Source organism: Mauremys reevesii, linkage group 3, assembly GCF_016161935.1.
Source record: "Mauremys reevesii isolate NIE-2019 linkage group 3, ASM1616193v1, whole genome shotgun sequence".
In the NCBI taxonomy this organism is placed as follows: Eukaryota; Metazoa; Chordata; order Testudines; family Geoemydidae; genus Mauremys; species Mauremys reevesii.
Genome location: NC_052625.1, coordinates 35,272,196 through 35,285,723, shown reverse-complemented (window position 1 = coordinate 35,285,723; position 13,528 = coordinate 35,272,196). Strand labels below are relative to the sequence as shown.

At 44.9% G+C, this 13,528-nt stretch overlaps 1 protein-coding gene and 1 long non-coding RNA gene across 2 annotated transcripts in view; one reads left to right on the top strand and one right to left on the bottom strand.

The window, feature by feature from the left end:
• PKDCC (protein kinase domain containing, cytoplasmic) overlaps positions 1 to 7,478 on the bottom strand; it is a 45,967-nt gene extending 38,489 nt beyond the window's left edge. The window contains exon 1 of the mRNA XM_039532723.1: positions 6,542 to 7,478. Coding sequence (XP_039388657.1) covers positions 6,542 to 7,234 — 693 coding nt within the window. The 5' untranslated portion in view covers positions 7,235 to 7,478. The remainder of the gene's footprint in view (positions 1 to 6,541) is intronic.
• Positions 7,479 to 10,132: 2,654 nt separating this feature from the next.
• LOC120401746 lies at positions 10,133 to 12,214 on the top strand. The gene is made up of 2 exons (XR_005596698.1): positions 10,133 to 10,271; positions 10,509 to 12,214. It is a non-coding gene; the product is annotated as an uncharacterized LOC120401746 (long non-coding RNA).
• Positions 12,215 to 13,528: the final 1,314 nt, after the last annotated feature.

The window sequence follows — 13,528 nt, the reverse complement described above, 5'->3', positions numbered from 1 at the left end:
GCTCCTGATTCCACTGGACCCCACTTTCTTGAAACAACAAAGAATTTCCTGAGCATCTGACCCTCCCCACCCAACTAGAGTTCACCCCTAGCCCCATGTTGTATGCCAGTTCCGTTAATTAAAGATTAGTGTGGACTCTGAATGAAGCAACCTGATATAACGTGACCTGAAGAGTCCAGAGATGATTCATGTCAACTCATTTAAGCTAGAAATGCAGTTTAATTAATTTGCCACTTGGAGAAATTATTTTCTTCCATATAAAGTTACCAGATTTTATATTAAGACCTCAACATTTTAATTCTCAAAGTAAAAATAAGGGTCCTGCTTTTGAACTCACTAACTGGATTTATCTATGCTGAGGAAAAGCAGCATGTTAGAAAACATGTTAACTAACATGATGGTAACATGACTTTACATCCTATTTAAAAGAAGAACAAATAATGTTTAAAACTGTGTTAGCTGGTTGTAATAGCCCATGCCAGGACCACTTAAAATGTTTTCAAACACCGCTGGATTTGTCCACCCCAAAGGCAAAATCTTTTAATACCATGTTTTCTAACATGATACATCTTCAGAGTGTAATCAAGGCCACTTACACATATGTAAATCCAAAATAATTCCCCTAAAAACAATTGGATTACTCCAGATTTAAAATGGGATAAAATCATAATCTGGACCATGATTTTTAAAGTGTATTTGCTTTAACCACTAATCTGACAAACAAACGAAAAAAGGGGGGTGGTCTTCCTCAACAAGCCTCTGGTCTGCTGTCAGCTGCTATTCAAGACTGTTCCTCCCCACCCCATTGCCACTGTTTCTAAATGAACTCAGCATTACTTATTTTTATTCTTTATTTTATTTAAAAAAAATATTTGTTTTGGTTGACGTGGAGACTTTTTCAGTAGAACACACTGAATTGCGCTATGAGTGATTATAAAGATACTAAAAACCTACAAAGATAATCTTGCGGCTTCACAAAACGTATGTCAGTTTCAAACCTTCACTCCTTTCCATTCGTCTTCAGCAATGTAAGGGGAGAACCCGTCAAAAGATTGTTTATACCCATGAATGGCAGCACCCTTAATTCAGATCTACAGGGCTGTAATTATATTATTACAGTAAATCAAACATTGCCAGGGTCTTTCCAATCGTATTCATTGTCTGAAATTAACAGCAAATGGTAGTTGATTTGCTTTTCTTCCCTAGATACAGACAGACTGGAGGGAGGAATTAGAGTAAACTAACCCGGCTGCCCGGGAAAGCTGGATTCAGAAATAAATATTTTAACTTTCTAAGAAAAGAATCCACCGCGGAGAGGGAAAGGAAGAGGAGACCCGCCACAGCACTTGATAGAGAGCGAGTGCAAAGCAATTAGTAGGCTGCTAAATCCTGTGTGACAATAAATCAGTGACCCAAATCCCTCTCTTCCCCAATGCCCCTCATTATTAAATCAACTTTAATGAACTAGCCCTCCTCTCCCTCTCCAAACCAAATACGGTTCCATTTTCATCTGCACCTGCCTATCACAATGGCTGGTGTGCGGCAGGAATGTGTATAGGAAGCGATCTAGAGCAGTGTGTGTGTGTAATTGACAAGTTCCCAGCCTTGCCCTTTGAATCCGCGCCTCTGCCCAGATCCCGAGGCAATGCCCCCTCGGACAAACCAAGCCTGACTCAGAGACGGTCAATACAAACTCTTTAAAGCGACAGGCACCTCCTGTTTTCTTTGCATTAACACCAGCTAACCCCTGTATCTAACACTAACCCACACTCCCTCGTCCGGGTTCTCAGCATGTCGTTTGATAGCTGGATGTGCCACATCTGGCGCCTGGCCCGAACAGGCTCCATGCATGATGAACGTGTCAATATGTGGTGCGAGGCCAGGGCTGCGAGCCCTGTTGTGCCCTAAGCAGGTATTCTAAAAGGATGCCTCAAAGGGGACGGGACCAAAGCTGGTTTTGACAAGACACAGGCTAGAATGGGAACTGCCGAGACAGTCAAGAACAAGTCTGTTATCTTACAAAGGACACGTCAGACTGTCAGCTGCGAGAGATTTACAGGGAAATCCCCTTTCCTGGGACTGAACCTCCAGGAAAGAAACGCCGGGTTTCCCCCGAGAAAGACTCAAACATATTCACCCTAGATATGCCCCCACTCAGGCCTGTATGAGGGGCTGTGCTGCCGCGCCAGATCGCTAAGGGTACAGTGCAGGGAAAGCCACCTAGCAGCAATAACATTGCACACAGCCTTATGCATCTCTGTGAGTAGGGGCGGGTATTTATCTGTCCGCGTTTGACTCTATGGAAGAAGGGGAGATCTCTCTTCTCCCTCGCCCCTTCTAAAAGCCCCCCGTACCGCCATCACCAGCTGCAGTTAGCGGGAGGGTGGCTTCTGTTTTCATACTAAAGTACCGCTATTTGGGGACGCTGTTTTAGAAGGCTGAGCGAGTCAACTGGATTTGAAGCAGCTCAGCACTGAGCAGCTCCAGCCCCGAGTCGTGCTAATAATTGGTCGCAGCTGGCTTAGGGGTGTTAAGTGTTCACTGTGTGCTGGGGGGATAATTGGAAGGGGAAGTCTGAGAAACAAAAGTGCAATATTTTATGGCTGGTTTACAGTGATGTCAAACTCCGCAGTAAACACATTGCTATTGAAAACCCAGCGTGAGCCTATCTGAGTCGCCAGGAGCGGCTAACCCAATCGCCAGGCTAAGCCGTGGCTTGGCGTATTAGACATTTTTTTCAGCACATTTGATTTTTCCCATGTCTGAGATCGCTAAAAGTTCCTTACCCGAGAGGGACTGTAAGCTGCTGCTGGCGGGGGTGGCGGGATAGTCATTTCAGCTGGTCTCCACACCTCTTTCGACTAAGTGAGAGTGATGTTGAAGCTGGAAATTCTTTTTAAAACTAAGCCCAGCAGCAGGCAGAAGTCTTGTATTTTGCTCAATTAAGAGCTACTGAAGTAGCAGTGGCAAGTAGCAACGCAGTATTAACTGTATGCAGCAATGTTGTTTTAGCCCTGTAGCTCCCGGGCTATTAGAGAGACAAGGTGGGTGTCAAAGCGTCTCTTTCTCACCAGCAGAAGCTGGTCCAGTAAAAGATATCGCCTCACCCACCTTGTCTCTCTAACGCAGAAATGGACTGTCCATTTTGCTAGGGAAGTAACTCAGTGATTGATGGATACGTTGCATGCAGGCAGAAACTGAAAGGCTTTTGAGGACAAACTGAGGACTCTGAGTTGTGTTTCTACAGTGGATGAAGAACCCCGATGAGAATGAGCTAAGAAAAAGGTTTTCTTATTAGGACATACACAGCTGTGTTATAGTGAATTTGACATCAGTTAAATGGTTTGGGTCCTTTACACTCTTTTCCTCCAATTAAAATTGATGCTTATGTCAAAAACCAGAATAGATTGGGGAAAGTATGATAGCTTTTCAGTTTCTTCCCTCTGTCTCCGGCAGAAACTTATAGATAGTGATTTCTAAACCCAGATAAGCGTTATAGGCCTAATCCTGCATTAATTTTGTCACTGACGTCAGCAGCTGCAGGATCATGCCCTATCGGGGATTTTAGAATAGACATAACAAAAAACAGCAGGCTGGCTTTGAAAACGCTCACTGTTCCCCATGTATGTGCCCCGATGACCCCCAGGATGACATTACAGATCTATTCCTGGACCATACGTCTGCCCAGCTGTGACTAGATAAAGTCTGTCGGGTTTTTATAGTCGCCTTGCAAGGTAAGGTCTTATCAACCATTAGTGTTCACTCACGGCAGTGACCTCGCCCCGCGCTACACGCAATGAATGGAAAAGGGTAAACAAAAAGGCAGCGATGTATGTGGCTTCGCAGCTCTTTTTTCTAGCGCATTTGCAATCTGATCAGAGTAGCCAAGTGAAAAGGAAATTCTGCTAGTGTCTGAGGAGACAGCGGGCAGCCAAAATAATAAAGAAAGAATCTGAGCCAAACGGAAAACATGTTTCTGATTTAAATTTAATCTATGTTGTAATTAGATGGCATGTCATTTATGAAAACATAATTAACACAGGGGATTTTTGCTCGTCGGAACATTCTCCCAGCGCAGAGGCTGGGCGTGTATTTCTAATTGGCGTTTTTAGAAGCGTCTATTCATGTGTTTGTTCTCGTTCAGTTTCTACATGACGTGACTGCTCACAAGGAAAATGTGACATGAAGAAGATTGACTTCATTTACCTAGTATAAGATCCACCAGCCTTCAGCAAACACAGGAATTAACTGACAGCGCTTCTTCTAGTCTTTGGTACAAAAAGCAATCACTGATCGTGAGCAGATTTTTCAATAAGATGTTCCATAATGCCTATCCCAGTTTAAAGGAACCCTAGTGTCTACACATGTGTAAACACGGCAGTTTGTTGTTGTTGCTCGTTGCATAGATAATGCACGACAGAAGTTTGGTTTCCATTTTGTGAAGATGACTAATTATTTCCAAATCATTCTCTGCATACCATGAAAGTATCTATTTGAATAACATGTGAAAGGAATACAGCACGATCATTAAAACCCACCGAGGAAACCAGAGAAACTGCAATTCTAACATGTTTAATATAAATCATCAGTTTTGCTAAGTTGTAGAAACACTGGATTGCTTTCTACGGAATAAGAAAAAAATCTGGAAAACCAATGTTTAAAAATTGAGTTTATTTCCTACTGTCAAGCTATTATCGATATCCTAGTCTGCACTACAGTGATTAGTTTGAATTTCTTCCTAGGAGGATGTATTACATCATATGGAGTAACTGAAAACCTCTAACAGAAGTTGTAGTGTAGCGTGTGAGATGTTGTTTTCATTATGTGTTATACAGTAGTTATACCGGGCAGCATGGACGCAATCGTTAGCAAACGCTTTATTTAGTTGGTTGTTGATTTTTTATTCTAGAGCTACAAAAAATGTTTTCTCCAGTTTTATCCCAGGAAAGCAAGAAAGAAATTGACTTCCCAAACCTAATTTTCGCATGTACTCATGGGGAAGAGGCGATATTAAACTGGCATCTGGCCTTTCCTAGACTTCCAGTGTATGAAAATTGACCGTTCTGTTCATTTCGACCTTTAGTTCTTATGGGGAAATTGGTACCTTTTGCTAACGAAGAAATCAAAAACTGCCTATTTGATTTCTTTTTAAAAGTAGCTATGGGGAATGTACGTTCTAATATTGTTTTATTTTTCCATCAACGTTCCACACAATTTCAATCCAAATGGGCACGTTGAAATTAATGTGGAGGTGTAATAGTCGCACGATGCAACATTTCTGGCAGGTGGAGTAATGTCAGTGTACAGTAAGAATAATACTGAGCCCTGTTACAGTTCATACTCCTTCTAATCTTCCATTTGCCAGGATTCTGTGTATTTAAGATTCACACGATAAAATGCACAATAACCCTAAATAACGACCACAGTGCCAGGTGAGGAACAATCACATTTCCGTTCCCATAATATTCGGGGGGAAGGGGAGTTGTCGTTTGTTTGGATAGCATTTTATTGTACATATTTTGAGGGAGTTTCCTTCGCTTTCCAACATCACAATTTTATTTTTTCTTAGGTGAAAGAACACTCAGAAAAGGCTGCTAGGCCAGGCGCAGCTATACGCCTTCTCCCATAATGACATTACTTCTGCACCAATTAGCAGCATGAAAATGTATAATATTCCTAATCTTTCCTCACTGCTTTGGTATACAGGCCACTGGCCAGGGTAAATCTGGCAGAATGAATCACTTCAGAGAGGATGTCAATATCTTTAGTTGTACATGTATGTCTGTTGAGCGTGTTTGTGTATAAAGCTTTCCTATCTTCTCCGTATTATAAGTAAAGAGTTGTTAGAAAAGAGCAGAAACTATAGATCTGTATAGATGATACATCAGAAGGGATTTTGTATATATGAAATTTGAATGGTGATGAACTAATATCTACAAATCTTTAGAAAACATTAACTGAAGTGACGTATTTGACTCGATAAACATTAGTCTAAAAGGATGTTATAACTATACTTGTCCAAAGAATGTTACATTTGTATTTCGAGGGAGGCTTGTTATCGCAAGATGACATTTTTCGACCCATTGGGCTGACATTAGTGATAGTCAAATACTATTTATTCGCTGTACTATAATCACTCGGGACGCAAGGCCAGGAACCGCAGTGTTCTAGGTATATCAAGATCAAAGCTTTCTAGTTCTTTCATACAGATCACAAATGCAATCAGCTCCACCCTATATACACTCCTTTCTGCGGTTACTACATACTTTTATTCCCTTGGTGTGAAGAGCGCCAACAGGTTGCCTGTGGTGAGAAATAAACCCTTGACACATTTTTCCACATCCTATCTGTACACGTCGGCTGGTTTTCACTCGCTGTCTGGTACAAGCCCAGGCATTTTGAAAGAAACCCTACCTAAAGATGACCACTGTCTACCGTGCCACGTCCATCCGATCTGCAAAAGCTACCTGTAATTCCCTTCAAAGAGCCCGAGCCTCCCCCGTGGCACCAGCCCCCGAGCGCCCCAGCCCCCTGGGCTTACCTGGAGGATGTTGGCGTGCTGCAGCCTTTGCAGGAGGATCATCTCCTTGATGATTTTGTAGGAGGCGAGCCGGTAGCAAGCGTCTAACGCCGCGTATTGCTTCACGCAGTTCTCGATGTCGTGCCCCCCAAAATCCACCGATTTCAGCGCCACGGCCAGCGTGCGGTTCAGGACGACCTTGTAGACAGCTTTGGTGTAGCCGGAGCCCAAGTAGTGCAGGCTGGTGACATTGTGGATGTCTCGACACCCCAGCAGAGGGGGGCTCAGAGCCAGGTCTACTTTGGCTTCGGGATAGGGGCCCCCGCGGCTGTCAGCCTGCGGCGCTTTCCCCTTCTCCAGCCGAAGAGTCTGCTCCGAGGAGGTCCGCGGCTGGGCAAGGTCCATCAGCCGCCGCTCCAGCGGTCTCACCAGCCGCCGGGCAGCAGCCGCGGGCGCCTGGTGCTTCTGGTAGCGGAGCAGCTCCTCGTAGCGCTCCCTGATCTGCCGGGCTAGCTCCGAGCGCGGGCTCTCGCGGTGCCCCCCCGGCCGGTACAAAGGCGAGCCCGCAAACGCCGGGGGGACCCCGCGCCGCGGCGGCGGCGGCTGCTGCTGGTGGTGAGGATCAAAGCCCGGGATGAAGAACACGTTCAGCAAAGTGCCCAGGAAGAAGGAGAGGCAGCAGCCGGCGGCCACCGCGACCTTTCCGCGCCTCATCGCAGCGCCGCAGCCTCTCCCCTCTGCCCCGGGGCTCAGGTTTGGGCGGAAAAGGCTCCCCGGCACCGCAGCCTCTTCACGTGGCCCCGCCGGCCCTCGCCCCGCTCAGGCGCATCAGCCTGACACTTGCCTCCCTGCTCATGAGCGGCCGGAGCGCGGATTGTCAGCCGGACCCGGAGGCGAGGGGTGGGTGTGGGGGGTAATAACCCTGAGCGCTCTCCGCTCGCTGACGTCCCCTGATTGACAGTCCAGCCCTGCCCGTGGACCGGCGGAGCAGCAGGGGGCCCTGGGAAACGTAGTCTCTCGGCTGACGCTCCCCACCGCCGGGCGATAGCCGGGAAGTCAGGACTACAACTCCCAGGCTCAGCCGCAGCTCCCGTGCACCGCCAGGCAAGAGGCGGGGCCCACCGAGCTGATAACGGTGTGAGGGGGGAGCGGGCTGGGCCGGCCGGCCGGCAGCGCCCGACACACGCCCACCCGCCCGGGTAGGGACAGCATTAGTGAAGTCACTTTTCTGGCAGGAGCCTCGGAGTTAGAGGAGGCAGGTTTAGCGGGTCCAGAACTGCCAGCGGCTACTTGCTTCTGTGGGAGGGAGGCGCCTTCATTTGGGGATTCATTAGTAAAATCTCCCCCTCTAGTGATGAAGGCTTATCTCACACTCCCTCTACCCCCACCCCCGGTGTGTGTTTATGTTTGAGCGAGGCGTTTAAAATCTCACCCACAGTGATTTGTTCAAGATCACTCGTTCCCATTCTCCCAGTTTGACAGCGCGGGCTGTACTGGCATCACACCAGTCACACGTTGGAAAGCGTTTTACGGCTGAGAAGCCAGTGCTGGAGAGCTCTGAAAGCAGCAAGCACACGAATACAGAAGCACACAAAGGGAAGATTTTGTCGATGAATTTTCCACATATTTTCTTGCAGTTGGTTACCTTACAAATAAAACAAGCCGATTAAGATAAATAACATCTAATTAATTATGTCTGCGTGAGGTGGTGTATATATTTTCTCTCTCAACGCAATAAGATGGTACAACATTACCCAGGAAGTAGTAATGGCCTTGTGTCCTCTAGCAGGATCAAACTGCGGCTTATCATAAGTTTACTGATAATATAAGAACAGCGGGCTGTGATTTCGAGATGAAAACTGAAAGCAACGGAGGAGATAGGTTAGCTGTGTCACTCTAGACTAGATTTACAAATCATGGTCTCAACATGGGGTAGCCCCTGCCCTGCTGGAGATGTGAATTGCAGGGGTGAGTGCTAATGACATGGTTATCCATCAAGCCCACATTACGATGCTGTTAGCAACTAATTAACAAATACAATCGGCCCAAGAAACGTCACAAAGAAAAGCACATCAACAAAAGAAAAGCCATAAAGAGCTAGAGGGACACTGCGAGCTAAAGTTCACCGGGACGCAAAAAGAAGAACCATTTCCCATAAAGAAAGGGGATCATTTAAAGCACGAGTCATTTAGGTAATACACATCGGCTACAAACATTCCGTTTACCCTCACAGGCGCGTGTGCCCGATGCTTGAAAGCATTTATTTTCGGTGATAGTAGAAAGTAAAGCAATATACTTTGGCTTGTAATTAATCAAAATCCAAAGTCTGTTGTTTGTCCATTTTTGTTGCATGTCTTACACGTGACACTGAGTCTGTGATTGCATGCTGACTCATAAGGAATACTGTTTTCAAGAGACATGATACATTAATAAGAGGCCTATATAGTCAAGATAAGCGGGAGAGTTTAAAAGATTCAGTTTACGTTTACAGTGTAATCTTTTCAATCACTGGTTTAACTAAGAACCGTCAGTCACTTGTAATAAAACTGCCCTGAGGGTGAATTACAAGTTTATGAGAAGCAGCCAGCAGATCAAATGGCTTTTAATGAGGCCTAATTTTGGCATATTTTAATAGTGGCTGTACAGTCAGGCTTGAAACATAATACCAAGAGCAAATGGAAGAGTTAATGTCAAACATGATGAGAGCCTCAGAATGAGGACAATAAATTACCAGTAAAGAGACCTTGTCTGAAATAGGTGTGGTCCTAAGAAGCCATTAAGCAGCCTGCAGCACATTTCCTGAACGCCTCGCGGTGTTCTCATGCCATACTGTCCCGTTAGCTTTGTGGCCATTGCAGCCTTTGTATGTGAGCAGAACTGAGCTGTGTAAGGAGACTGGGAGGAGATCGCATGCAGAAGACAGAGAAAAATACTGTATCAGCTAAGCGCCACCTACTGTTCCTTGCAACTGAATGCTCAACCAGCAACACACCCTCAGTCAGCGGCAAGCTTATTGCCGGACACAACAGCGGGGTGAAGCTTTGTGTAGCTGGATAGCAAGTAACAAGACATAAAACACCCCAACGGTGCGTGATGCATCTCATTTCTTATTCTTTCCATTCTTATCCGATTGTCATCCCGGACAGAATTCTCTCCTTAGTGATACCACAGCCTGCTCCCAGTCATGTAAGTGGGGGCAGAATTTGGCCCGTGATAATGTCTGGCAACATAACTCTGATAATAACGACTTGGCCTATTTTCAAAGGCGCTGAACGCCTGTCGCTCCCGTTGATTTCAATGGGATGCGCGGGCGACCAGCACCTTTGGATCCATTCCTTTTTATTACATTACATTACAATACTAGGCATCTGAAACTCGCATACAACTAAATATATTGTACCTGAGTTAATGCAGGGCCTTCCCACTCTGATCCGTCAGCCACACCTGCCTCCGATGCTATACAATGCTCGATCTGGGGGCTAATTTATTGCAATGTATAATACAAACGAGACTCGTGCGCGAACCTAGCCCTATCTACATTCCGGATCAGGTAACCACTGAGCAATCACCAATCAAAGATCTCCCGCCACACTTCAAGTCTCTGACCCACTCTACAGCAGAAATAAAAGACTCTCCCAGAGCTGTATGGGGAAATAATTCCCATTCGTCTAGAAATACTTTAAATATCTATTTTTATGTGGTTTTCTGATATGTTTGATTTTAACCAATGTTTCCCATTTATTCCAAAGATGTAAGTACATGAGTAAAGTTGGAGCGTTTATGAAAGTGGAGAAAGGAAGAGCAGAAGGAAACCCTGTATAAGCTAATTGTACCATCTCAGTTTTATTTGGGTTCATAATTTGCCCAGTAACATTCAAGGGCCTCGACAGACTCTGTCCGGTGAAAATAGTGAGGTTTAGGAGGGCAGGGCTAAATTCTTACTTTGTTTTCCCGGGATTTTAACGTTACAGATTAATCTCTTTTACAGGAGAAAACACTGAACTACTAAGGCAAACCTATTGGAGCAGATCATCCTCCCACTGAAGTGCATAGCTATTTCGACTTCACTATAGAAAGGATCCAGCCCCATTGCTTGCTACGACTGAGGCGGTACCTTCCCCTAGGATGGAAATGCTCTCAGACTCGGGAAGCTGATCTTTTAAAATCCTTACTTCTCTAGCTCTGGGATGCAGTTTTATTTTTGTTCCTGTCAAGAGTCACTGCTACAGTCTTAATTCACCCCCAAATGCTTGGGAATGGATTTAAGTGTTCTGATCTGAGGGAGAGAAACACCGACACTGCTTGTTCAGTCCAATGCCTTTCCCGGGCAGTTCGCTTTGATTACAGTACATCGGCCAATCTCTTCAAACTGCACTATGGAATCAGTGGGCCAGGTTACTTCACGGTTCTCCACCTCCTCACCCCGCCAGCAGCCCCGAGGGTTGTCTTAGAAGCCCTGTCTTCTCCAGGGTTCTAATTTAGAGCTTTCCCCGGATCGCTCGCGTTCTTTGCAGACACCTAACAACTATTTACCAGCCTCACGTTTGAAGCGCACAAACCATTTAGCGCGGGATTATCGAACTTCACAGACAAGCAACGGAAAGCCCCTGAGAGCTCACAATCCATCCCCCTCCCTCTGGAAGATTCCTATCAGATAATAGGCCAAACACTGCCTCATTGAAAGGGAGGGGAAGGGAAGCTTGTTTAGCCAGGTACTTTGCATTACAATATTACCTGTGGGTGGTTTGGGGGGAGGAATGTAAATCTGCCTGTATGGGAGAAGGGTTGGTCCTGCCTGGTCTTCTGCAAGGGCCTCCTGCTGGGAGCAAAAATGAACTTTTGACTGCTTCTCATTATTAAGGCTGATTTAAACAATTTCGCCGGATAGCAGCCAGAAAGAGGGGGATAGGGAGTATCCAGATTCTCGTCCTTCTTGCCTCCCTAAACACACACACACACACACACACACACACATTTAGACTTTGTCTCAGCACCCCACCCCTGAGTCATTTTCTCACCCTCAGTGCTTTTGCTTTCCTGGATGTGAATTTGTGATCAGTCCTTTAAGTTTACATCACCGCTCATATTCTGCCTCAAAGGTTTAATTATGCTGGGAGAACTTGTTTAAAGCAGGGAACATTAATACCTTTGAATAGTAAGCATAGTGAAACACTGATAACAGCGCCCCTGCAAAATGAGTTTATTGCCTTGCTTTCCTGGGTGTATTGTTGCAGACAACTTTGCAAGCACATAATTTGTTTGGGTCTGACACTGGGTTGTTGGTGCATGCATGTTAAGTATAATATCTGACATTAGCTTCGGCCTTGTTTATGAAGTTTACAGGAAAAAATACAACTGCAAACAGATGCTTTCAAACACATTCAAGTGGGCCAGCTGTTTTTTAAATCAGGCCTCTCTCAAAGCCAGTTTTCTTCATTATATCATTCCCGACAGACACCATGAAATACATCACTCATTTAGATATGGAAGCAGACTCTGGAAGAGGACTTGTGTGGAACACTTTGATGTTAAGAGACAGATTTCAAAAGGCAGAAAACTTATTCGATGTTTCTAATTACAGCCCATTCTGGGCCTGTCACTGATTATTGCATAGTACCTATGCTACATAAACTGGGAGTGTTGTTAAAAACACAATCTAGGCATCAAGAGTATGCTGAGACCAGCTGTCTGTAGTCTACCTAATTAAACTATGCAGGGAGAAAAATCAACAAGGATTTATAAACAAAGCTACCGACTAAAGTCAACAATGAGCTGCAGGGGACAGCAAACATACTTCTTAACACTTCAGGGCTCAGTGGAAGTCAAGGGGGAAGGGTTTGATTTAGGTGAAACAGAAATTCATAAATCTGCCTTAAAACTAGGCAGACAAAACATTTTTTATGTTCTGAGGCAGATTATTTTTCCCCACCAAGAAAATTCTGAATAGATTTTATCTGTTCTCTATAACCAAAACTTTTGCAATAGTGAATGCGGAAGGCATCACAGGCTCGGGCATTTGCTAACAGTTCTGCTCACATGCTAGCCTTTTATCTCTACAGCACAGTTGGAAAAGTTTGTACATTGCAAAAAAGGCTAAAAGCTGCAGTTTATTCTTTTATTTACAGAAGACTGCTCTTTATTTGATCTTAACAGTTCCTATTTCTATCAATATTCCTAAGGCTGTGGGATCAAACACAGAAAAATTAAAACCATGCTACCATGCTAAATAAGATTAAGATTGTGGCAATGTATTGACTGCTCCTTGGGGAAATCACTTCATTGCTCCAGGAACCATAGCAGTCTTGGAGGGCTGAGCCTAAGAAAAAATTTGAGTTCCAGTGACTGGGAATGGGAAATAAAAGTTGAGATGCCTTCTGATCTGCTAGACCCAAATGTTTGCATAAACGTTTTCTGTCCTACACTTGTGCTAACTTTTGGGCTGTGTTCACAACATGAACATTTGTGGAATGAACTATGGTACATCATGATAAGCTTCATAGTGGACTGTATAGTGAATTAAGAATTCCTTTGCGAAGCTAACATTTCTCAGTAGCTAGCCGTTTTTAACGAAGTTTAACACACACATACAAACACACTCACAAAAAGGCAGTTAGGAATTTAGGAAGGAAGGATCCTTTGCCATTGGACTTTGAATCAAGCTCCAGATGACCAAATTCCAGATTTTCAAAAAAGTTTGGGGCCTGATTTTCAAGAGCCCCGTCAGCACCCACAAATGGGGACATAGTTTCAAAAGAGCTCAGCTCCCACTGAGGTACTTGAGTAAGAGGGGGATTTTAAAAGCCCTCAGCAGCCAACAGCTCCCAAGGTGACACTTTTAGGTGTATCGTTTGAATATCTAAACACGTATTCTGGTGTCTGAATGGGAGTTGAGCTTTTTTGAAATCCATCCTCACTTGTGGGGGCTGTACACTTTTGGAAATCTGTCTCCAAGAGCCTGCAACCTTCTCTGTGAGAGTCCTCAGTGTTGGAATGCTCTCCCATTCCTTT